This window comes from Oryza glaberrima, chromosome 11 (assembly GCF_000147395.1).
Source record: "Oryza glaberrima chromosome 11, OglaRS2, whole genome shotgun sequence".
NCBI lineage: Eukaryota > Viridiplantae > Streptophyta > Magnoliopsida > Poales > Poaceae > Oryza > Oryza glaberrima.
The window spans coordinates 15,433,853-15,460,819 of record NC_068336.1 but is presented as its reverse complement, the minus strand read 5'-3'; the positions used below and the strand labels follow the sequence as shown (position 1 = coordinate 15,460,819).

The 26,967-nt window shown below is 41.6% G+C and overlaps 1 protein-coding gene across 3 annotated transcripts; it reads left to right on the top strand.

Moving 5' to 3' along the window:
- The first annotated feature begins 13,009 nt into the window (after positions 1–13,009).
- LOC127755082 (stemod-13(17)-ene synthase) lies at positions 13,010–24,747 on the top strand. 3 transcript variants are annotated; one of them, XM_052280719.1, is made up of 14 exons: positions 13,010–13,134; positions 20,163–20,344; positions 20,456–20,520; positions 20,618–20,906; positions 20,988–21,168; positions 21,313–21,530; positions 21,637–21,757; positions 21,888–21,985; positions 22,087–22,298; positions 22,382–22,494; positions 22,590–22,685; positions 22,778–22,993; positions 23,582–23,723; positions 23,885–24,747. In XM_052280719.1, exons 2-14 carry the CDS (start codon positions 20,233–20,235, stop codon positions 24,467–24,469), a joined length of 2,448 nt encoding a protein of 815 aa, XP_052136679.1. In that variant the 5' UTR covers positions 13,010–13,134; positions 20,163–20,232; the 3' UTR covers positions 24,470–24,747. The 3 variants fall into 3 exon arrangements, with proteins under 3 accessions (XP_052136679.1, XP_052136678.1, XP_052136680.1); XM_052280718.1 differs by having other exon boundaries at positions 20,126–20,344; XM_052280720.1 differs by lacking the exons at positions 13,010–13,134; positions 20,163–20,344 and having other exon boundaries at positions 20,618–20,821.
- The last annotated feature ends 2,220 nt before the right edge of the window (positions 24,748–26,967 follow it).

Sequence of the window (26,967 nt, the reverse complement as noted above, 5' to 3'; positions counted from 1 at the left end):
ATGACATATGATAAAAAGAACTAATATGCCATTGGAAAGAGTGGAAAGGATTTATATTGATTTTGGGCGGCTGAGATTAATCTTGACCGAGTCGACCAAGATCGGATGACTTAGATTGATCTGGCAAGCGAGCCTCACGAGATACCGACTCAACGAGTCAACTCTACGTGACACGTGATCACCCAAATGATCAACCGAAACCAGCGAACGGAACCGGCGGCTCTGAACTAAAGGACGACTCAACACGGACGAACGAACGAAGCACGGGGAACACCTCGTTCGAACGAACGAGCGAACGACTCAGCAACGGCTGCAACTAAACCGGTGAGCTAGACACAATTCACGGTAAAGCCCCGGTACGGCAAACGATAGGCCAGCAGGAATTTAGGGATGCACCTACAGCTAGACAACTCAACTACTGAGGAACGGGCTAAAGCGGCGGCTAGGTTTAAGCGATGCACGACTGCGACACGGTACAGCAGCAATGGCACGACACAGCACAGCGGCCAGACAGCAGCTAGCGGCAAGCGGTTACGCACAGCAGCAGCAACACGACTGTGGCAGGGAGCGGCACAACGGTAGCTAGACGACTAGCGCAGCGGTGACGGCAAGCAACAGCGGCACAACCGGTAGCGACGGTGCACGGGCTAGGGCAGCAGTGCGGTGAACAACAACGCAACAGGCACGGCTGCGGCTGCGACAAAGCGGCTTGGCAAGTGCGGCCGATGGGTTGAAATCTAAACCAAGGAGACACGGATAGACGTCCCACCGAACCAATTGGGGAGAGATAGATGACGACGGTGAACCGGCAGCAACACATGGAGACGACGACGACACTAGGGCCAAACAAGATTAGATTAGATTAGATGGGATTAAGACCCTAGGGATAAACTACACTGGGAACGGCATGGGAGCGGCGGTTGCCGGCGAACCACGGCACAATAACACAAACGGAGGGCACCGGGAGCGAGAGGGGATCAAAGTGACCCTTACCACCACTTATGCGACGACGAACGGCAATGGAAGATGGCCGGCGATGAGCTTCGAAGGGCGGCGAGGTACTGTCCACGGAGGCGACGACTTTCCGGCGATGTGCGGCGACAACGGAGGGGTGGCCGGGCTTCACTTCGCAGCTGCGAATCCAATGGAGGCAGCGGCGAAGCTTGGCGATGATGGGAGGAGCAGCAGGGCTTCGCCGGAGATCAAAACGCGACAGCGAGCTTCGGGTTGACGGCGACGATGAAGCTCCGGTGGATTTCGGCTTCGGGGAGATGGCTGCCGGGCTCCCTCTCCTTCTTGCGAACCCAACGGCAGCAGCGGCGACCAAAAGCGGCGGCTAAGGCGGCTGCTAGCTGCGGCTGGAGATCGGAACATGACGGCAACCCACTGGTTCATGGCGAGGACGGCTTCCGGCGAAGTTTCGGCGCAAGGGGAACGGCGGCCGGGGTGGAGCTCGACCTTGCGGAGTTGATGGAGGTGGCGGCGCAGGAAGGAGGCAGATGAGGCGGCGGCTAGGGACGGCTGGAGCGGTGCCGGCGCTTGGAGAGAGAAGGAGAGCGCGGGGAGAGCGTTTCTGGCGACGGCGGCGGACGGGACTTGAGGGGATAGGGAGAGGACGACTAGGGGGTCCTTTATATAGGCACGGGAGCTCGGGTCCGGGCCCAAATCGACGAGAAAAAAAATCGGGAAAGTCTAGGTTCTCGCCGGAAAAAGGAAGGATTTGATCCGCGAAATTGGAAAGAATTTCCATAGAAAATTTTGGGGATTTCTTGGGGAAAAGGAAGAGGAGATTGAGGGGATTCCATTCCCGCAACTAATTTGGAAAGAGGAGCAACGGGGAGGTTGGATTGGTGGGAGGAGGCGGCGGCACTGTGCACGAGCACGGCTGGCTCTGGAGGAGGAAGATGGAGTACTGTAGCGCCAGGGAGGTAAATCAGACTTTGGCTGGGCTGGGAGGAAGGGAGAGAATGGGCTGAATTCGGCCCAGGCTGAGGAGGAGGATTTTTATTACTTTTCCAAATAAATTAACCAATGAGATGATCTTTCAATTGTTAAAAGTACTTTCAATGCTCAAATAATTCCAAGAAAAATCTTGAACATACTTGGACACTCAAAGTATTTAAAAATATTAAAACCAGACCATTTAATGATTAATTTATTAATTAAATAATTACTGAAATATTCTTTGTATTATTAAAATTAGGAATTGAGCTCTGAAAAATCTGAGAAAATTCCAGAGAGTATAATTTATCATGGAGAATTTAATAAAAATTAAATCCATCCATGCTTTATATTTAGGAAATTTTATTTCCCACATTTAACTACACTTGTAAATTAATGAACATTTAATATAAATTCTATTAATAATTTATTAAATAATTTATAAATCCTTAAACGAAAATCAGGCTGTGACACATATTGAGGCCTCCACTAATTAAAACAAAATACTAAAATTGCTCACTAAAAAACAAAATATCCCATCTTAAGTTTTTGCAAAACTGTTAGACCCATTACTTATATCCTGTGAGACATCTAACGACTTTTTATCAACTTAATTAATTCTTCTCACAACATGTATATAGGAGCAATTTACCCATACAATTTTATATTGATGCTTTTATCAATAAATGATCTTTTTTAGGAGATAAATAATAATCTTAAGATGATCATAGCATCTAAATTATATATATGATCTATGAAGTCACGTGGCTAGTCGAACATCATCTAATCGTACTAAGCACGTGGTTGCACCAAGGAATCTTAGCGGTAAAACAACCATGATGTGGTCTCAGCAATATATAAGCCAATTCCATATAGGAATTAAAAGACCATGTCCATTTTTTTTTAGTAAAACTTGCTACGGTACATCGTGAATTCCTTCCATTTAACATAGAGCAATCTAGAAACGTGTATTTGTTACATGACACTCAAGTTTAGTGGTAATTTGCTAAAAAATACTATGACCTCTATATTAAATTTTCTTACCTAATTGGAGAGAGATAATTTAGAATGAATGCCTTTACCCCATACCTGTTGTAAGATCAACGCACTTATATTTTTCATCCTGAATTACAGAGATCAAAGCATTTCAAGGATGCTTCGTAGAGTGGAATTCTCAAAAAAAAAAATGAAGATGAAAAGAATAGCAAATTGAACAAGTTTTATATAATTTTAATTTTTTTGTTGGTTTTAAAACCCATTCTAAAGAGAAACATTCAAACATTTTAGCAAGACTAATAAAATGAATATATCTAAAATTTCTAACAGAAATGAATTGAAAAATTGGACTTTCATAGGAAACATATCTATTGTTTCGATATAAAATTTTCTCATAAATTTAAAACTACACGGTATAAAGTAGTAGTTTTAGTTCACAATTTAGAATTTATATGTCGTAAGGGTAATATTTAGAAGAGAATCATGACCAACGTTCAAAGCATGTTAAATAACTTCAAGTTTAGTTTAGGATAAAGTAAAAGAATATTTTTGATAGAAAACTACATGTACATGGACATTCATAAAAAAAATTTCACACATATTAAATAAGGTGCCCGCGCATATGCGAGGGCTACTCCTAGTTATAATAAAAAAATATAGTTAAAGATATATTATGAAAGGCCGTGTAATAGTTCAAAGCGGGTGATCAGTACCGAAGGGAGTAATGGAACTTCCAATGAAGTCATTTTGTCTTTCGTTGGGTCATTTGTGGACTGAGCACTAATATAAAACCATATCTACAAGCGGCTAAAATGCATTTTATAGAGGTGGTTGAGCGATCCACCTGCAAACGATTCATTTCAGCATGTGGTCTTATTAAAGTTACTGTGCGTGAAAAAAAAAGGGGGTTTTGCAAACGATTTTCTTAGTACAATAGCCTTTCTGTGTAAATGAAAATCATTTTTGAGTGCTTTGACTAAAAGTTACATTATCATACTTACAGCGTGAGTTATTTTAGTGCTTAAAATTCCGTGAACCATTTTTGTTAAACCACGTTATGTATGAATCTTGTTCTTTTTTCCTCTTATTGTTTTGTCCACAGGCCGCACGGGCAGTAATGGTGATCCTTCCATTCGAGCTTCTTCCCCGTACCATCGTCCGTCACCTCCTTGTTCCCATTTGCCATGTCCTTGAAGTGATGTATTTCTTTCGTCCTTTGTAGTCTTAAAATATGTCACATTTATACTATATTGTACTTATATTAGAATGAAAGGAGTAATGGTCACCTTTTAAATAGAAGATTAGTTTGTCGAAGGAAAAATGACATTTATTAAGCTTGTATGCTTGTACTTATAATAAAGTACTTATATTGGTGCAGTGTAGTGCAAAAGTTATCAACAAATATAATAAAATAGTTTTTGTTTCTTTGAGAACCACAGATTGAATAAAGGATCTCCTTCTGACTTTCTTTTTGTCCCCCGTCTTATCCCCTTCTCCCCCAGGCCATGACTACGGCAACCAGTCAATTTTCCATGTGTTAGTTGTTTCTTTTTTATCAAACATTTTTTATGAAAAAAATCTACTAAATTTCAGCTCAGCTCCTTTTAGATCCAGCCCTCATATTTATGTAGGTCGAAAACTTAGGTACATTACCACCTTAAAAAGAAGATGTTCAACAGTATAGGTGTTTTAGGGGTCGAGATCATCTGATGTAGAGAATTCTACGTCAGAGGGATGTCCTGCCTCGGATCACCGTCCCTAACCGCATCAAATGGCAGCACTTGTTTCGCTCCCACGGCATCGAACTCTGGCCGCCGGATTGCCAGAGCCGCTGCTCGACCAACTCCTCTCTCGCTGGCGAATCGTGTGCCCCTATGACATTAGCGGTTCCAGCTCTAGCTGATGCGGGAAAAGGAAAAGAAGAAAGAAAGAAAGAAAGAAAGAAAGGAAGGAGAGATGGGCGAGTGTGGGCCGCATTGCAGAAATCGTGCATGGATGGAGGAATCGAGGTGTCCCACCGCTACAGACGAGGCGACAACTACGCGCTTTGGCGCTCGCGTGAAACGATCTGCGCCCGCCATGCACGTGCCTCAACCTCTCGTCTGGTCAACCCACTCGCCTGGTTTTTTTTTTTCTCGCCAGGTGTACACTAACTTGGGCCACGAGAGATTACTATACGGTAAAAACATGGGTTTAAGCAGTAGAAATACAAATTGGGCCGGGTACCCCCTTGTCCATTCGGCTCCGCCCCTGCCCCTATTGATGTTCCCCACGCACAGGGGTACGCGGTGCACACTACTAGACAAAGCTTTTTCACAAAAGTTGGCAAATCATTTTTATAGGCGGAGATACGTGATGGAGCAAAAACCCCACCAGCGAAAACTATAACCGGGGAGGAGTTGGGCGTCCACCTGCGAAGATCGGTTATCGCAAGCGGCGCCTGCGATAATCATATTCACATACGGCCTCCTCCCGCAATAATCTCAGGCGAGTGTCGCCGCCTGCGAAGATTGGTTTTGGCAGGCGCCCATTATGTGTTCAGCCTGCGAAAATAGCACTGGATAGTCATCTTCCTCCCCAAGCTCTATTCATTCTATCCGGTGTTTCTCTCTCCTAAAGCTCAGAGAAGATGACCCCAAGAAGGCCGCTGAACTAGCGGGGAAAAAATACTTTCCAATTGATGACTGCCAGGAAAAATACCAACATGGGAAAGCAATATGGCTGGATTTTGCAGTTGATGATGGTCCATGGGAGATGACAAGGTTATATAAATGGTACATGGATGCCAGCAAGAAAGGCCTAAGTCATATAACAATTCGATCACCGCATGATGCTTTCGCCGGTGATGGTTACTTCTGGCTAGATTTTGAAGATCTCCACGGCATATATCGTCAGGAAAAGATTGACGTCAACTATATCGGTGCTTAGTGCCTGTGAGTATGAGTGTACATTACTTACACGAAAAATCTGTACAATACTTCTTTTGTAGGAATGCATGGATGCTAAGAAGAAAAAGAACCTATCGGATTCCTGTATCCAACTAGGATCTGTCAAACACAACATACCGTGAGGCTATTACCAGGGTCGGAGCAGCTGAAAGACAAGACTCCCGAATAGATAGCTGAATATAAGAAGGGCTTGCATAGGCAGAAAATGATTACTGTTGCACCTCTTGCACTTTCAAAATAAGAGCCGTCCTAGCCTTTTATAATTTTAAGTCTGGTAAATTTAGCTTCTACATATGTGTCTTATTTTGTCCATGACTAACTGTACTGTCGTTAATATATAGCGATCATTACATCTGTTTAATCATCTACCCGAAGCACGAAATCATGATAGTCTTGGACCCTCTCGATTACCGTCACGAGATATACAAAGAATTTCTAATAATCTTACAATAGTAAGTGATTTTGACACTTGTATGTCTACTATAAATGTATTATAATTAAATCTCCTCCTTAATGCGAAACGGTATAAAATCCATACAGTACGTACAACTACTACAAGTTCAAGGGTGGAGAACATATTCGAACAAGGGAGAAGCTGCTAGTACATACATATTGGCCGGTAATACTCCACTCAATGTATTCCAAATGTTTCACTATTTGCAAAATTTAACTATTATCTTCTATGATATGTCATGAAGTGTCACAAGCAACCTAGAGGCACTGTCCTATACGGGTATTACGCGTGCAAATTCCTTAGGGTTAATGGAAGGTACAGGGTTAACACAAAGGATGTAAGTCTCTAGGTTATGGACTAGACAACTTCACATATAGATGATACTAATATATTGTGCTTCTTCCATGCATGCAGTTGCCAAGAATAGAACGTCGAACAAGCTTTGACGATACAAGCATCACAAATATCCAACGTGATCTCTTCCACTTCATCCACCGTGAGTGTTGTCATGTGGAAGGAAAGTTCTTCAACCCAGAGGGTGCCCTAGCTACAAGTGATGAATACAAGAATCTTCGGGAGTGTAGCAATGCTATGCCATAATGTAATTAGATAGCGTATTTCAAGTGACAATATGTAAAAAAATATTGTAATATGTTGACGACACTTTTCACTTATGCAATATATGTAGATTTCTCAGTATCAAAAGTTTGTTTTTTACTAATATTATTTATGCATCAATTATAATTAAATAATTGAAAAATAATTTATGGGCAAATTATTACTGTATCAAATTTCAAATTGTTTACCTGTCCTCGCAGATGGCATTTCATTGTTTTTGCAGTCGGCAATTCTCTACTTTCGCAGATGGCCCATCTATCTCCACTCCGCCTGGGAAAATGATCTTCCCAGGCGGACCACCAACCCGTCTGTGAACATCGACGATCTTCACAGGCGTTAGGCTGCCGGCCGTCCGCCTGAAAAGACGCGTTCTCCCTGGGCGAAAGTGCTTTTTCTAAGTAGTGGCAGCTGCCGGCGAGGGAAGCTCGCTCCGGCGAGACAGCCGGACGCTACGCCCCTTCTTTTCCCCACAACTCCAATCGCCTCCAAACCTCAGATCCAACGGCACCAGCTCTATCAACGCGTGACGCGACAGCGGAGCCGCGACTCGAAGCTAACTGAGCGAGCTCGCCTCGCCGGCGGTTGATTTCATCTTGGTCTGGCTCGTCGTCTTCGTGGGGTCCGGTCCAGTTTCAGCCTCCAGGCCATCGTGACCTCCTCCTATTTCCCATATGCACTGATCGCACTTTAAATTGTAGCAGGTCAATGTAAAAAGCTTACTACAGTTTGCCTGGCCCAGTTAATATAACACTGTTCTAAAAAATAATGTTAACATAACACTAATGTCTACGTGCAAGTCTTATGGCTACGGTGTTTCAAGTAGGGATGAAAACGGAGCGGATAGTTTCCGTCCGCTCCGGACAAAAACGGATACGGATACCTTTCGGATCGGATAATTCTCGGATATTACGGATACGGATACGAATACGGATATTTTCTCCCGGATACGAATACGAATATGGTATCAAGGTTTCTGTCGGATACGGATAATAATTCGGATATCCGGTGAACAGTGCTATTCGGATATCCGCAGGACCCATGAAACATACCACATTTCTTTCTAACTCTATAACCTTCAATATACCTTTATAGATTTTAATAATAGTTTATCTCTTAACACTAATCCATACTATTAATATTATTTAAATTTTAAAAAATATTTATAAATTATACCTCATTTTATATAAAATGAGCTAATTATATATGTTGATATTTATTTCTATTAGAAGTTGAGTTGGTTTTCGTGTTCCAAGAAAAATTTGGTTCCGTATTCGTGTCCGATCATATTCGATTCTTATTCGTATTCGAGATAATCTGTATTTGTTTCCGTATTCGAGCTATCCGTATTCGTTTTCGTATCCGGTAAAAAATATGAAAACGAATATGGTATGAGCATTATCCGTCCGTATCCGCTCCGTTTTCATCCCTAGTTTCAAGGCATCTGCTTCATTTACACTGACACAATTGACAATAATAATTTGCAAAATTATTTGTAAGCTTATTCTGTAGTTTTCCTCTGCTTACCGAACCTTAATTTGGTATGCTTATTGGTTAATTGTCCAGAAACCTAATGCACCGCTGCGTGGTGTTTCTGTTGCCTGTGGGGAGTGAAAAGTTTTCTTTCACTCTTCCTTTTTTTTTAAGGTCACTTTTGTTTTAATGTCGAGTGCGCGTACTCTCACCGAGGAACACACAGGAAGCAAAATGACCACTCTCCAGCTGCGAGATTTGGTGTTAATTTGGTGTGGCTGGTTTTGTTTCTTGGTTTCAAGGTTTGTGGACTATTCAGTTGCGAGGTGTCATGATTCACTCTGCATATGGGTAACGAATTGTCATATTTCAGTCTTCTCTTTGATCTTTTGGAATAAAACCTTCGGGTTGGGATCTGCTTTTATATATTTTTAAAATGGAAGGCACACCCCCTGCTTTTGATTGAGAGCAGTTGCCATAGAAAAATGCAGAACGGACAACAGTTCAATCACTTTAAGGATTATTAGTTGCCTTGAACACCATTCTTCTAATGCAAATGTTCAAGCAGAATATGCCATAGAGCTTGGGATTTTTCTGTGCTGCGTGTGTAAAACCAAATAGTTTAATTCATCACCGGGAAATACAGTTTGTAATGTTCTTCACCCATCTTTTCTCACTTGCTCAAGATAATTCACTTGCTCAATTAAATTTTACTGCCACTTCTGTTAGCTGTTGAGCAAACATATCAATATATCATGAATCAGGAATGCGTCAGGGTTAGCGGCCACCTGTAGAATCAGTAATTAATTACAGTGGCTCATTTGTTTCTTGGTTTCAAAGTTTTGTTGACCGGAGTTATTTTAAAAAGAAAATTCTGCGTAGTTGGCTAGGGAGTTGTTTTGTTTTCATGCTCTTTTATACCCGTTTGGCATATGCATAGCAAACCTCGTTTCAGAAATCTCCACATATATTATTCTGTTTTGTCTTAAAAACACCCGACGATTAGATAAACACGAAGGTTGATAGGGGTACGTAATATAGACTTATTTATATGTACTATGTTTTAAATATGACAGATCATTAGTTTATTTTAGAGTTGTTCTGAGCTGTGTTTGGCCCAACCTTGCCTCCCGGAAAAAAAAGAACACGATAATAGTAAGATTAATTAAGTATTAGTCTAAAAAATTTGGAATATAAATTAATATGATTTTTAAAGCAACTTATCTACATAAACTTTTATAAAAAATACACCGTTTAATAGTTTGAAGATCGTGCAGGCGAAAACGAGTGAAGTGAGTTGTGAAAAGGGGGCCTAGGATACTTGCATGCATCTGCGTTCGATGTTCGGGTATAAAAGAAAACACTGAAACACAACAACTGGCTACCCAACTACACAATGACTTATAAACATTTTTCGAAAATGTACCTCCGGTAAAAAATATACCACGCGCACAGCTTGGTAGTCCACAAACCTTGAAATCAAGAAACAAATCAGCCACACCAAATTAATACCAAATCAAGATGCAGTAGTTGAGGAAAATTACAGAATAATTTCCCCCGTTCAAAACACTGTTCGGTTCTGCACGCACAACGTAGAGAAATTCCACTCTCCACGTTATCTTCTCCCTCATCTTTTGCAGTAGAAGAGTCACGTCTCTGACGTCTTCCAGTAGATATATTCTAAAAGTTGTTAGCTAAATTCAGTAATCTTGAGCGCAAAGTTCTTGTTACTTTACGGCTTTATCTGCAGTATATGCATGTTTTTATTTCTTTTTCAACTTTGCATACTGATAACAACGTTTTTTTTTAATACTCTCTTGGAGTGGAGGGAATAACAACGTTCTGATCACAAAATGCTGTCGAAGATCGCAGCGCCGAAACCTCTGTTTGGCTCTTTTTTTCTCTGAATCTTCCTTCAGTTACTGTAGCCCGACTGAAAACCTTCAGATAGCGAGTTTCAGAGCGAGAGTGGTGAGTGATTTGGCAGGCAGAGCAAGCGTGACCATTTGCGTTCTCTGTTTCTTAATGAGAGTACGCGCACTCTGTTTTGCATTAAATTAAATTGGTGCATTGTGACAATAAAGCATAGGAGCAGGTTCATACAACCTCCCTCAACTGTCAGGTTCATACACAAAACACGATAACAGAGGGAGTAATAGACTGACTTCTTTCCGAATACATATGTCTGGTTCATCATTTTTAGGTGCGGATACGATGCTGGTGTCACTACTAACTCATAGTGACTATTACATCCTTCAACTAATCTAAAACAAGTATAGAAAATAAAAAAAATAATGTTATGTGACTGGATCCGCCCCTGATCTTTTCTAGTATCTTCTCATAGGATTATTAGATAGAAACCAGTAATAGTAACCTCGGTATTTGAGGTCTGCTTTGTACTTCCTCCGTCCCAGTTCCACGATAAGTTAATCTAGTACTAAACGTTACATATCCTTATACTATTAATCTAGACATATTATTGTTTAGATTCATAAAACTAGGATGCATCATATCTGATACATTATTTTTTTATTATTTTATCTCGTAACATTATTTTTTCTATTTTTTTATATTTGTTTAGGTTAATTAAAGAATATAATAGTCACTATGAGTTAGTAGTGACACCATCGCCCTAAAATTCTGGATCTGCCCCTGATGTCCGTCCAGTCTTTTGAATTGATAGTGTATACGTGTGTGCGTCTGTAAGAGTAAGTGCGCGTGTGGTGTTTCTAAAAAAAAATATACTTCCTCCATCCCATTTTAAACGTAACTATGGGTTTACATATCCAACATTTGATCCTCCATCTTATTTGAAATAATTATGAAAAATAATAAATAAGTCACGCACAAGGTGCTATTCATGTTTTATCATCTAATATCAATAAAAATATTAATCACAACAAAAAAATTAAGTAAGACGAACGGTAAAACGTTGAATACAACAACCCACGAGTGCACTTTAAGATGGGACGAAAGGAGTAGTAAATTCTTTTTGGGCGCGTAAACAAAGGTCAACACTTTGAGTTGCACAACACCGGCCAAAGAAAGCTACTAGCTGGGACGTGTCGTTTCTATCGTTGACAGCTCCGCATTCCTAATCTCAACTACTAGCAGCGTGTTCCATTTCTTTGACCAAACATGCATGTGTTCCTCATTTGACTTTTACATTGACCATGCGTTTTTGACTCACCATGTAATTAGGTGACCGCAGCTCAGTTCCACTTGTACATTTAAACTACTTCCAGCTTTTAAATAGATGCTTTTTTAAATAGAGTAATATATCATATGCAGACAAGGTTCTCTTTTACACTTCGTACACACCAACTAGCAAATATTACAAAAAATTAGAAAAAAAATTAGGCATATATCCTAATAGTATTACACATATCTGCAAAGTCTCATATTCAAATTATTATATTTTAGCAGTAATAATAAAAAGAAAAATACAACAATTTTAACAGTAAAATTTGTTAGAATTTTGTCTTTTTTTTTCACCGCTAAAGTATAATAAATTTAAAGATAATATTTCATACATAAGTGTAACACTATTGGAAGTATGTGTTCAGTATTTTGTTTAGAACTTTTCGTTAAATTTGTTAGTTGTTGTGCATGGAGTGTGCAGAAAAAGTTTATGTGCATAGATGCCACTGTTAACTTTTAGATAAATATTTAATCATGGCAAATTCTGCTAAAAAACATCCAAAACTAGTGTAATTTGCTTATGGAGATCGAAAAAACGTGTCATGGTTGAAAGACCTCCTAAAAAGTTTGCTGGAGGATACCTTAAACTCAATTGAAGAGGAAATTTTTTTAAAAAACGATGAGAATGCCTCTAGCACCATATGCTTTAAACATGGCGTTAGAGTAAAAGTTTAGAAATTAAGCAACTCTAAATTAACCCTCACCCAAGTATATCACTAGCATATATCATATTCCATCTTCACTAGTATTCTCGTGTTTTTTAAATAATTTTTATCTTCAATTGAGACAAAAGTATCGTTTCTAGAGTGTCTTCTGGTAGTTATTAGCAAATTACATAAATTTCAAGTGTCTTGTAATAAATTTTGCCTTTAATATCTCGTCTTATTCAAAATAATTACGTAATTATTACTCTCTCCATTTCTAAATATTTGACGCCATTGACTTTTTTAAATATGTTTGACCGTTCGTCTTATTAAAAAAAATTAAGTAATTATTAATTATTTTTCTATCATTTGATTCATTGGCAAATATACTTATATGTATACATATAGTTTTACATATTTCACAAAAGTTTTTGAAAAAGACGAATGATCAAACATGTGCTAAAAAGTTAACGGTGTCAAATATTTATAAACGGAGGGAGTATTTATTTTGTTGTGAGTTGTTTTACCCTTAAAATAATAATTTAAGCCTGATTTATATCGCATGGATGATAATACCGGATGACGTTAGCTTTTGTATATTTATTTAAACCTTCTGAATAGGAGGAATAATGAGAACGTACGTCCAAACGTATAACAGCGTGACCTATTAAAAAAAAAAACAGGTGGTGTATTTATTATAAGCAAGTGGTCTGAAAGCAGGTACCATGAAGCACGAAGACCTATATGAATGGGAGGGCACAAATGAGTTTTGTAAGGGAGCTAATCACCTATAAAGGATGGTTTTAAGCATCGCTTGATTGCTTGAAACTTTCCTCAGTCTCGCCGTGCCTCTCATCATCTGGTACGTCCACCTCGCCCTCCCTCTACTTAAGGCAAGTACTCACTCCGTTTTGCTGTGTTTATTGTCCCGTTATGCATGACAAGGCTTTTCTAAAGATTAATCGATAGGAATATAGCTTTTCTATAACACAAAATAAAGTTTATTTACGATTGTACTTCTGTATTACACAAAAATAATATTCTGATAGTGCAATTGTTGATCCAATTTAGTTTATCCTAACGAAACAAAATACGGTCTTATATGTGTGGCATGTTTCTGCTGCCTCTCACTTGCTCCATGTAACTATTATAGACACAAATAGTTAAAGGAATCAATTTCTATGGGTGCCAAGAAACCGGTTCAAAAAACATATTTAGCTATAATTTATTTATTTTGATCATATGTATATCCCGTCAGTCCAAACTTATACAGCACATGTGTCAAGCTAAATTCGATTCAAACCAAAGTAAAACAAGCGAGTAGAACTTTCTCTATTTTGTTGTAGCTCCATCCCCTGAACTTCTTATTAAACCAGCTTTCCTGGATTATCGTAGAAGATAGAAGAGTAGTTTATCGAGTTGAGTGAAATGGAACCTTTGTTTGCTGCCATGAAAGTTGGGATGAAGTGGTAGTAATCGGATTAACGTTTGTCACTAGATTTCCCTTCTTTTCCCCTTGTATAGATAGATACACGACATCACGGGTAAAAACAGAGGAAAATAGAGATAGATGTAGCCATCTAGCAGCAGCCCAAGCTCTCGATCGTCGCCTTCGCGCCATGGCTGACGCAGCCGTCTCAGCAGCTGCAGAGCTGCTTGATGCGGCCCTGCTTTGCTGTTGAGTTGTTGTTTCTGGAAGGTAGCAAAGCTAGCCGGATGGAAGAAAAACCAACATTGAGATTTTTTTTCTTTGTTTTTTTTTTGGGGTGCATTAGGAGTTACTGCCATGCACTCTATTCGCCCAAAAATATTCTCATAGTACTAAATCTCTTATATTTTGAGACAAGGAGAGTAATATATCAGACTCTCAGTCGACCATTTATAGTCTGGTTTGGTCCGTCTATGTGTTCCGATTTCGATTAGACACATTAGGGCAGCGTTCGTTCGGTGAAAGAATTTATTTAGGCATGGGGCAGCTTATAAGATCTAATTCACTACAACCATATATTGCACCTTTGACTTAATCATTTTGTACACTAAGCGACGATGAAAAGCAGAAGTATGGTGCTATGTTTTGTTTGTCTCCGCCGATTTGGAGGGTGTGGTGTTATATGGCTGTGCTAATGGCTAATACCATCCTGCTGCTGTGTGGCTTTCTTATTGTTTCGCTTGCTGGCTTGTACTGGATAGAGAGGGGCAGGTTTGGAGTACGCCCTCCACTAATTAACATGAACCATAGTAGTTTTTTTTCCCAGACTTATAGTAAGGATTTGAATTGTTGTTCTCCAAACAATCTGAACGTAGCTAGTGTTATCCAGATTCATATTAGAATTAAATTTTCTTTTTTCGATAGAGGGAGTAGGTAGCAAGAAAAGAAAATGTTGGATAGCGAGGGGTAGGTACCCAGGTATGAGAACAAAGAGAGGAGAGGAAGAAGGCGTTGAAAAGTCAATTTAGATTTTTTTTCGTGGTTGGGATGCGAAAAGAATTGTTTTTTTTTCGTGGTTTCTCTGATTTTTTTTTTTTTTTTTTTGCGGGGAGTAGTTTCTCTGAATTCATCGCTAGATACAGAAGGATATGGGCAGCAACGAAAGAATAGGAGGAAGAAAGGGATGTGACGAAAAGTTGGGTATTTTCGTGGTTTCACCAAAATCGGCTGGTCACAAATATTACGGTCCATGCTGTAGCTGGTCATTGATATTTTTTAATTTGTCTTGCTACGTCAAGTGGTATAAAATAAAGTTATATTGGAACTGGATGTAGTTGTTTTTGCCACATAAAAATTGTCACACTTTATCTAAATTGAGGTGATCAAATTCTTAATCAAGACTTACAAAACTTAAGAGAATTTTTGTCACACTTTTTTAAGTAATTAATACATGGGACCTAATTTATTGGAAGAGAATTTTGGCATAACTGTGACTGCAACTAAACACTTGCCAAATTGGTGTGGAAAACTAGGATAAAGAGTGGTATGCAACCAAACACCCGTTTGTCCACTATCTAGTATCTGTCCAAGTTTATCTTCAGTTGATTTATATCATCTACTATTTCCGTTTCAAAATAAGCATAGACATGAGTTTTCGTGTCTAACTTTGATCACTGGTCTTATTTGAAGTTTTGTATGATTCGATTTTTTATTGTTAGTAGATTATAAAATATGAATAGTATTTTCTGCGTGACTTATATTTTTTAATTTTTAAAACAGATTCAAATAAGATGGATCATCAAAGTTGGATACGAAAATTTATGGCTGCACATATTTGAGACCGAGGAAGTACTATCAAAGTTTGTCTTCTCTCGATTGACATGGCAGTGGGGACATGTTTGACGGTAGCTTGTCGTTTTGAAATATTAGAAGCATGGTATCGAAGTTTTGAAAATTTACCACCTCCGTTTCAAAATAAGTGCAGCAATGGGTATCCGTGTTCAACGTTTGATCGTCTCTCTTATTTAAAAAAATTATAAAAATATAAAAGAAATTAGTCACACATAAAATATTATTCATATTTTATCATCTAATAACAATAAAAATCCTAATCATAAAAAAATTTCAAACAAGATGTACGGTTAAATGTTGGACATCCGTGTTCAACGTTTGACCATCTCTCTTATTTAAAAAATTTATGAAAATATAAAAAAAATTATTCACACATAAAATATTATTCATATTTTATCATCTAATAACAATAAAAATCCTAATCATAAAAAAATTTCAAACAAGATGAACGGTTAAACGTTAGACATGAACAGTATGAAACTGCACTTATTTTGAAACAAAGGGAGTAGAATTGTTTGGAGAGTTACAAGTACGATCGCAGTCCGCGAAGTACTAAGGCTGTGTTTAGATCCAGGGGTGAAAATTTTTGGCGTGTCACGTCGGATATACGGACACACATCTGAAATATTAAATGTAGACTAATAACAAAACAAATTATAGATTTTGTCTGTAAACTATGAGACTAATAAATCCGTCATTAGCAAATGTTTACTGTAGGACCATATTGTCAGAGCATGGAGCAATTATGCCGAAAGATTCGTCTTGCAATTTACGCGCAATCTGTGTAATTAGTTTTTTTCCTATATTTAATACTCCATGCATATGTCAAAACATTCGATGTGACATAGTGAAAAAATTTGGCAGGGGAACTAAACAGGCCCTAAACTAGAAGTGTGTCAGCCAGTCCCATCCCACATCCCGTCCTCCTTCACACATCATTTTTTTAAGGAGACCTTCACCCATCATTATTAGAGTATACCTCTCCGTAAAAAAAAAACCCATTATTAGGGTTTATCTTTTTTGGATGGAGTAGTAGGATTTACTTAGATGAAACAATTTCCTTCCCTCATACCCATCGTAAACGATTTACTCCAATAATACCACCTTCTTCCCGCTCCTTTCTCCGCCCACCCTTATCCAAGTATTTTTCTTTTTACAACTCATCTTGCTTAGTGTATAGGTTATACTTTCTTGTATCCAATCAATCCACCATCGCAGCCTGTGGATCAGTGATAACCTCGGGGCGTCCTAATGGGCGACTGGTCGTGCCCACGCCTGGGCGCGAGACCACCCTCCAGTCCTTTAGTCTCTACTATATATTAGTACTAGGACTACTACTACACTAGAACTAAAACTAGTACTAATGTATGTAGTATATGTATATACATGTATATAAACAGAAAAACTCTGTGTGTACATATATAAAACCTAAAAAAAAATATATATATATACAAATTTTGTAAATGTGTATACAAACTTTATATATGTATATATAAAAATCTAAAAAAAATACACGTATAAATACACGTGTATAAAGTTTGTATACATGTATATAAAGTTTGTAGACGTATATACAAAGTTTGTATACGTGTATACAAACTTTATATACGTACGTATAAAAATGTAAAAAAATACACATATACAAAATTTGTATCCATGTATACAAAGTTTGTATACGTATATATAAAGTTTGTATGTTACACGTATATAAAGTTTGTATGTATGTATTATAAAAACCGAAAAATGAAAAAGATACGAAAAGAAAAAAAACAAAAATACGGAAGTAAACAGAAAAAACAAAAAAAAATTTACACGCGCGGCAGAAGAAAACAGAAAAAAAAAAGGGGGGACCGTAAGTACGTGCAGTCCGCCGCTCCTCTTCACGCATGACACGTGTCCAGTCACACGTGAGAGGATACGTGTGACTGATCGCTGATCGCTGATTAGTGATTTCGGCATCCCGGCGGCAGTAAGGAAGGATCAGTGGGGAGCAGGCGACTCCAGTGGTGGCTGCATCAAGTCCCTCCGCTGATTAGCTTGTCGTGCTGCTGAGGATGACAGGCGTTGACACGTGTTGACTCACCCTCTCAAGCAGAGGGATGATCAATAGGGAGTATAGATGGTTAAATGGGAGTATAATGAATAAATATGTACGGACGTGTATTAGGTGTTCTATTAAATCTGGTAGAAGGGGAGTCAGTGGCAGCGCTCCACAGGCGACAGCGGCGAGCTCCCCTTCACCAGATTTGGTGGGAGGGGAGGCAGCGACAGTGACGGTGGCGGGCTCCCATTGACGACGGCGGCGGGCTCTCCTTGATCCGCCAGATCCGGTGGCCTCTCCGTCTGCCTCTCCTCCCTCGCATGCCTCCTCCATCCTACGAGCAGCGGTGGTCGGCACCCTGCCGATTCTCTGATTTGGATTAGTTTTTAAGATATTTGATTTCATGATGTGAAGCACTCCATGAATATTTGATCATGTGATCCATGAATGGTTGATTGTGTGATGGCTGATGTGTAGTTGTCCTTTTTGGTAGATTTTTGGATGCCTTTTGGGTTGCTTTAATGCATCAGCTTGGCTCACATTGAGCCAAGTTGGATTTTTTTTTCACATCATATACCTTAAAAGGTGTCGGTTCCTAAACCGGCACCTTAATTTGAGTCTTTTTATTACTCATGTGATCCATGAATGGTTGATTGTGTGATGGCTGGTATGCAGTTGTCCTTTTTGGTAGATTTTTGGATGCCTTTTGGGTTGCTTTGATGCATTGACTTCGATCAAATTGATCCAAGCTGGATTTTTTTTTTGCAAATCATATACCTTAAAGGTCTCGGTTTCTAAACCGGCACCTTTGAGTCCTTTCATTACTAGCACTTTCGTGGTGCCGGTTCCTTTGTGGGGTTTCTAACCGGTACCAATGACCTTTTCTGTGGTAGTGCGTGCACCTTTTGTCTTATGAAAAAGATTTGATTGTTTATCTATAATTATCAAATTAATAAATATACCGACACTACTACAAAACAGGTTTTTCTGTGCGGTTCTAGAGGCTTTTTCGCGTGTGGTAGGGCTAACCGCATGGACGAAAGGGTCTGCGGAAATGCAATTTTTTCGTGCGAGTGGCGCACCCGCACGCCAAAATCTGATTTTCATGTGAGGGTGCTTATGTCGCCCGCACGCAAAAATTAAAAACCAAAAAAATATCCGAAAAAACCAAAACCCTAACCCTAGCTGCTGCCGTCATCGGATCCGCCGCCCCCATGACTACCCTCCGTCAAATGCATCGACGTCGAGGTTGTGCATCACTGGAGGGGCCCCGCCCGCGCGAAGCCACCACGGCGCCGACCGCCTCTTCCTTGTCGTCGTCGCGGCGGGGCATGCACACGGATCTGACCAGCCCCTCCTCGCCGCTGAGCCTGCCTGCCTGAAGCCACCGCCGTGCACGCCGCCTCATCCTCCTGATCATCGACAGCGGAGGCGTGCGCGCAGATCCGGCCGCATCCTCCTCGCCACGGAGCCTGCCCGCCGGCCGCCGCGCCCACAAGCCTGAAGCCACTGCCGCATCGACTGCCGTCACCGCCGGATCTACGCGGATCTTGGCGTGAGACGGCCGCCGCCGCCAGATCCGGGTGGGGGCCGGTCGCCGTCGACCCTCGCCGCCTTCAACACGGGGCCGCCGTCATGTGCCAGCCGCCATGCACCCGCCGGCTACCTAGCGGCTCGCTGCCGAGCCCGCTGCCGCTCCCGCCGCCGCGCCTCTCCATCTCCCGAGCCATCACCGACGCCGTCAGGAAGTGGTGGAGGAGGTGGGAGAGGAGGAGATAAAGGCTGTGGGGGGGGGGGGGGGAGGGAGGAGGGAAGAAACGTGGGGAAAAAATTTTGAAACTGATGAGAGGGAAGAGATGTGGGAGGATAAACTTGTAGACGTACCTTTAAGAGGCCCGCACGCGAAAATTGATTTTCACGTCCGGACCCTTAAAAGGTCCGCCACAAAAATATGCTTATTTTTGTATGCAGACCATTAAGTGGCCCGCCATCAAAGATCGATTTTCATGTGCGGTCGTCTTAAACGTCCGCATGTGAAAATGATGAGTCGATTTTTTTAGACGCGACCAATTACGGTCCGTCTGCAATATAAAGAGCTCCTTGTACAGGCAAATCGTTTTTTAAGCAGTGCGAGTTGAATAAAATAACACCCTGGCTAGAAAGATATCGATGATATCCTTTAGACCGCGTGACTTGAATCTGTACAGGTCAATCCCAGAATTTGAGATAACATTATTTCAACGTACAGAACGGATATTTAAAATCCAACTGTCCATCACTGAACTTGTATTTTATTTAAGTTTTATTACATCAAAGGACTGTACATTTGAAGTTACCGTTTGTTACGTGAACCATGAATTTGATCATGTCTTCCTATGTTCCTCCTGTATTCCTTTAAGAATGTGCAGTCGCGAAAGTGATCTTCTCATCTTGAAATTCCACCGAAGCAGCACTTCTCAAATAATTTTGTACAGTAGTTTATCCATATAATATCAATATTGCCAATTTTTACAAAACTATTTACGTTATTAGTTTCAGATATATGACTCGACATCCTCTTCCTTTCAAGGGATCAAAATAGTTTCCCCTCACAATCTTTGCTTCGAGTTGTATCACATTGAGTGGTACATGACCTGCGAATGATGCTGCTAAGTTCCTCATGCTCCGGCGGACAATTCCCCAGAGTTTCACCCCTTGGGACGCGACCAAAGAGATCCACCAGAGTAGTGCCTCTTCCAGTGGTCACAAGAGGTACATATATGGCCGATGTTGTTAGGCTGAAATGATAAATCTGTCATCTTTCACGTCTCTTTGTGGTGAGTATCTCATGTGTTTCCTGTCCTTTAATCCCTTTCTGGCCAGCAACAGCAGGTGGTGTGAGGAATAACCTGGAAGTAGGGGGAAATGCAGGAACCCTGCAAGGCATGGTATAGTATACCAACATGTATTAATGTTGCACATATGATTATGTACATATAACATATATATATCCGTGGTTGATTTCATTATTTCCACTGAATGCAGGACATAGATGAACTGCGGGTGATAGTGAGGAAGCAGCTGCAGGGAGTTGAGTTATCACCATCTTCATACGACACGGCATGGGTGGCCATGGTGCCAGTGCAGGGGTCTCCGCAATCTCCATGCTTCCCGCAGTGCGTCGAGTGGATACTTCAGAACCAACAGGAGGACGGATCATGGGGCCATTCTGCAGGGCCATCAGGAGAGGTAAACAAAGATATTCTCTTGTCTACATTGGCATGTGTTCTTGCACTCAACACATGGAATGTTGGTCAAGATCACATCAGGAGAGGTATGAAAGAGACTATTGTCCATGCTCCCTTCATGTTTGTGTTTAAGGCCTGAACATACTTAACGCCCATAAATCTGACAGGACTAAGTTTCATTGGAAGAAATTTCTCGGATGCCATTGATGGGCAATGTGTCGCTCCTGTCGGTTTTAACATTACATTTTCTGGTATGCTTCGCCTTGCCATTGGGATGGGTTTGAAATTCCCTGTTATGGAAACGGATATCGATAGTATATTTCGCCTCCGGGAGGTCGAATTTGAAAGGTTAGTGCAAGGAAAAGCTCAAAGACAAATATCTGCATTATACGTAGCATTTTGGACATCTACATAGTCTCCAATACATGTTCTATCATACACCTCTTTTTTTCATCTGATAATTCCCACGGGCTTCATGAATTTTGCCATCAGGGATGCTGGTGGCACAGCTTCAGCAAAGAAAGCCTTTATGGCATATGTATCAGAAGGGTTGGGGAGAGAACAAGATTGGGATCATGTAATGGCATATCAAAGGAAGAACGGTTCATTGTTCAACTCGCCTTCCACAACAGCAGCGTCAGCAATCCACAGCTGCAATGACAGAGCACTAGACTATTTGGTCTCTCTTACATCCAAATTGGGTGGCCCAGGTGCATACTGTTCACTACGGAACCAAAAAAAAGTGGCCAAAAACATATGTCAACCAGCTATGAGTGAGATTTTTTTACAGTAGATTCTTTTTTTTTTTTTTTGCAGTGCCAGCGATATATCCAGACAAGGTATACTCCCAGCTCTGCATGGTGGACACCCTTGAGAAAATGGGGATCTCCTCTGATTTTGCTTGCGACATACGTGACATATTGGACATGACCTACAGGTATTTGCAACTCGTAATGATTTTACGACAGAAAAGAAAAATGAAAACGAGACAAGCAACTCACAAGCTGTTGTTTCATTGTACCTAGCTAACCTATTCCGTTATCTTGATGATTGTGATCTGCTCGAAGTTGCTGGATGCAAGATGAGGAGGAGATCATGTTGGATATGGCAACGTGTGCAAAGGCATTTCGCCTCCTTCGTATGAACGGTTATGACGTCAGCTCAGGTGCTAATCTAGTGAAATTTGAACACCCTTATGCCTTTGTTTTGTTTTTTTTCTGTGATTATTTCCAGAAATTTTATCGCCAACTTGGAACCGTTGAGCAGAGGGAATGGCTCGATTTGCTGAACGATCTAGCTTCGATGATTCAATTCATGCATATCTCAATGACATTAAGCCCTTGCTGGAGTTGTACAAGAGTTCACAACTTCACTTCTTGGAAGAAGATTTGATACTAGAAAATATCAGTTCCTGGTCAGCTAAATTACTCAAGCAACAACTCTCGTCCAACAAGATAATGAAATCATTAATTCCAGAGGTAAGTAAGAACTATGCTCTATAACATAACAGAAAAATGAGTCGTTCTTTCTCTTCAGAACATCACTTTCATCTTTTTTTCAGGTTGAGTATGCCCTGAAATACCCACTCTATTCAACCGTGGATGCACTAGAGCATAGGGCTAACATAGAGCGATTCAATGTAAACGTCTTCCAGCGCCCGAAATCAGGATACTGGTAAATTTAACATCAATTATCTCAAGGGTACAGATTCTTGCTTTACTAGTATTAAACCTGAATTCTAAACTCCGGTATCTCGTACGTTGGACCAGCGGCTCCGGTGCAGACAAAGAAATTCTAGCTTTGGCAGTCGATAAATTCCACTACAACCAGTCTGTTTACCAACAAGAACTCCGGTATCTCGAGAGGTGAAGAGATCTAACCATACATAGATGGGGCATATGCAATTTCAACATATATTCGCGACTAATATTTTGAATTGAACGAATGCATTATACAGCTGGGTGGCAGAATTCGGACTGGATGAGCTAAAATTTGCAAGAGTGATTCCACTGCAGTCACTCTTGAGTGCTCTTGTCCCCTTGTTCCCTTGTGAATTATCCGATGCCCGCATTGCATTCAGCCAGAATTGCATGCTGACGACTATGGTCGATGACTTTTTCGACGGTGGAGGGTCCATGGAGGAGATGGTGAACTTTGTCGCGTTAATCGACGAGTAAGTAGGAACGCTCATCAGCCACGTCTTTTTTATTCGTATGACCTAGTACTATATATTGTGATGATTATAGATGGCCGTGCTTGGGCCGAGGCTTATCGGGCCGGCATGGACCGACCGACGCATTGGGCCGTGCCGTGCCGTGCCAGCCCACGGGCCGCACACACGACCCAACACGACTCGGGTCGTGCCGGGCTGGCCCGAAGGCACGATGGTCTATTATGCTTTTCCTCAGAATAAATCTAATTTTCCTCCCTCCTCTTGGGTTGTGATATATATAGCTTAAAAAAGTCTATTTTATATCCCTCTTCTTTGTGCTGTGAAATATAAATAGCTAAAAATAAGTCTATTATACATCCCTATTCTTTGGACCATGACATTTATATGTCTATTTTAGTCCCTACACTTTGTGTGCCAGGCCAGCCCAGCGTGCCGGTGGAGAGGCCCAGGCACGGCCCGACGGTCGGGCCGTGCCGTGCTTGGGCCGGGCCAAAATACCGTGCCGTGGGCCGGGCCTTGGGCCTTATGGCCATCTATAGCGATGATTCGTATGCATGCCCGCAATTACTTACTTTACTTGTGCTGCAGATGGGACAATCACGGTGAGATTGGCTTCTGCTCCAACAACGTAGAGATTATGTTCAATGCTATTTACAACACGACCAAGCGCAACTGCGCAAAGGCCGCACTGGTACAGAACCGCTGTGTCATGGATCATATTGCCAAGCAAGTAAGAGTACCTGATTGATGTGTGATATGAGTTATTACAATTTAAATCATGGATTTTCCTAGATATTTCAAAACCATTATATTCAATGGTAACTTTATTCAGTTTAACTTCCCAAGAAAACTCCCTAATTTGAACTGTGTGTGTCTCCAATGTGGGTGCAGTGGCAGGTGATGGTGAGGGCCATGAAGACGGAGGCAGAGTGGGCGGCGACCAAGCACATTCCGGCAACAATGGAGGAGTACATGTCGGTGGGCGAGCCGTCCTTCGCGTTGGGACCCATCGTCCCCGTGTCGGCGTACCTGCTGGGGGAGGAGCTGCCGGAGGAGGCGGTGAGGAGCCCGGAGTACGGTCAGCTGCTGCGGCACGCGTCCGCCGTCGGCCGACTCCTGAATGACGTGATGACGTACGAGAAGGAGGTCCTCACATGGACGCCCAACAGCGTCCTCCTGCAAGCTCTTGCTGCCCGTGGCGGCGGCGAGTCGCCGACGCCGCCGTCCCCGGCGTGCGCCGAGGCGGCCAGGGGGGAGGTGAGGAGGGCCATCCAGGCATCCTGGCGTGATCTGCACAGGCTGGTGTTCAGAGACGACGACGGCGGCAGCATTGTTCCTCGGGCATGCAGGGAGCTCTTCTGGCAGACGGCCAAGGTGGCCAACGTCTTCTACCAAGAGGTAGACGGCTACACACCCAAGGCAATGCGCGGCATGGCCAACGCAGTGATTCTGGATCCACTGCACCTGCAAGAGTAAAACACCTTAATTAATTCCTACGTCCTGTTTGGGAAGACAGTCATCGGCCGAGTACCCGTAAAAGTGCCGTAAGAGTTCAATAGCACAGTCAACAACCGGCTCCAAATTATCTATAGTTAATTTAGAGCGATTCATACAATAGTTACCTATAAACATATACTACACAATTCATAGTTAGTTTCATCTCTCATACATATATGTATCTTGAAGTCCGTACTGTAGTCGGCTATAAATATATAGCCTACTATTCTTTTCTCTCCTATTATATCTTCTCGAAATATGTTTATAGCTGGCTTATGGTCTACTATTGTAACTGATCTAACACATAAAGCAAATGACCACTCTTTCTCGCTGAACATTTTTTAAAAATGAAAGGCCTGCATAAGCCTAATTGAAAGCAGTTACTCCCTCTATTTTTTTACTATACGACGTCGTTGACTTTTATTACAACATTGACCATTCGTCTTATTCATTTTTTTCTTAAAAATCTTAAAAATATAGGTACTGCTTAAGTTTGTTTAGTGATAAATCAAGCCACAACAAAAAAAGGTTATTTACTGACTTTTTTAATAAGATGAGTGATCAAACATAATTCAAAATGTGAACGGCGTTATATATTAAAAAAAAGATGTAGTATCACAGGAAAACAATAATTGGACAACTGTTCAATCATTTTTTTTTCTTTTTTGCTATGACTATAAATATCACTTGAACACACGACTATTCTACTGCAAATGATCATGCAGAAGATGCCGTAACACTGGTGGAGAAACCATCTTTCGTCAGTCGGGCTATTTCCACAACAGTCCCGGTTGTAATAAAAACCGGGACTAAAGATGATCTTTAGTCCCGGTTAAAAAGGGTAGCAGGCATATTTGATCTTTAGTCCCGGTTAGCACCAACCGGGAGTAAAGATCATCTTTAGTCCCGGTTCAAATGCTGTCAGGGCTTGTCAGGCCTCCCCGGGATCTTTAGTCCCGGTTGGTGATCTATTTATAGTCCCGGTTGATAACACCAACTGGAATAAAAGATCGGCATGCGCAACATGGGCGGCGGAGAGTACGAGGCCAGATCGAAGAGGAGGAGGAGCAGTTAATATATTCTATCTCCCTGGCCTTATCTCTTCCTCCTCCATATCTCTTCCTCTTCCTCCTCCTCTCCTTTTAACTTCTCTCCTCCTTTTCCTTTTTCTCCTCTACAAGCGCCGGCGGGCGGAGGGCCTGGTGGCCGGCGGCGTGCCGGCGCGGCGGCGCGGAGGCCCGGGCGGCCTCGCGGCCTCGCGGGCGGCGCAGCGCTAGGCGGTGCGGCGGCACGGCGGCCCGGGCAGCCTCTCGGGCGGCGCGGTGCTAGGCGGTGCGGCGGCCCGGGCGGCCTCGCGGGCGGGGGGCCACGCGCGGCGGCGACGGCCGGCGGGGCCACGCCCCGCGGCCGGCGGGGCCACGCCTCCCGGCGGCGGCGCCCCGCGGCAGCGGGCAGGCGGCCGACGGCCGGTTGGGCCGCGCCAGGCGGCAGTGAGCGGCCGTTTTTTTTTATAATCTGTGATTATTGAGTTGTATAATTTTGTGATTCATTGGACACTTGTATAGATCTGAGATGTATAATCTGTGATGTATTTGATTTGTTTTGTATTGTTTAGGATTTGGGATGTATTTGCTTTGTGTGTATGAGTAACTTTAAGATTTGTGATGTGGAGTTGAGATGTTATTTGATTTGGGGATTTGGGGATGTGCATGCCACTCAATTCGGGAGAAAATAAAAAAGAAAATAAAAGAAAAGGAGACCATTTGGAGTGTCCGCTACTCTCTCTTTAGTCCCGGTTGATAACAACAACCGGGACTAAAGATCCCTCTTTTTTACTCCCGGTTGTTGTTATCAACCAGGACTAAAGATACCCATCTTTAGTCCCGGATTGCTACTCCCGGTTGGAAACCCGGGATTAAAAGGGGGTTATCAACCGGGAGTAAAGAAGATTTCTCCACCAGTGTAAATACAGTTTGTTCAGTTCTTCAACATCCTTGGCTGATAAAAGTACATTGCTGCGTGTAAGAAAAACGCTGGGAAGATGGTTCATTTGCATAATTTTTAATGCCAGTTGAACATCAGTTAGCCGTCGTGTAAAGCAAAATGAAACCCTAAGCCAGCAATTCATCAGGATTAGCGGTGCTGGCATCATCAAATCATCAATGCATCTTTCTTCTGGCACAATAGCCACAGCAGGCTGCCCAAACGTAAACACCAACCGTAATCTCCAGCAGAATGCTCAAAAGTGCCGCAAGATACATGAAAACTACAAATAAAAATATCTGAAAAACCAAAATATGAATTAAGTCTAATATTTTTAAGATGGAGGGAGTAATCCAAAGTGAGTCAACATTGTAAAATCAAAGGTGTTCTAGATTATTATTCTGTGGTGAATAATTGGCATTGGAGATTATTGGTTTTGATATTTGAAATTTATTTGCGAAGTGGTTTTGGAGATGATTGGATTTCACAGGTGA

Coding starts and splice junctions, on each gene's coding strand:
- LOC127755082 (XM_052280719.1), top strand. CDS start 20,233: ATGATGCTGCTAAGTTCCTCATGCTCCGGCGGACAATTCCCCAGAGTT. Junction 20,345..20,455: donor TCTTCCAGTGGTCACAAGAG/GTACATATATGG, acceptor CTTTCTGGCCAG/CAACAGCAGGTGGTGTGAGG. Junction 21,986..22,086: donor CGGTTATGACGTCAGCTCAG/GTGCTAATCTAG, acceptor ACCGTTGAGCAG/AGGGAATGGCTCGATTTGCT.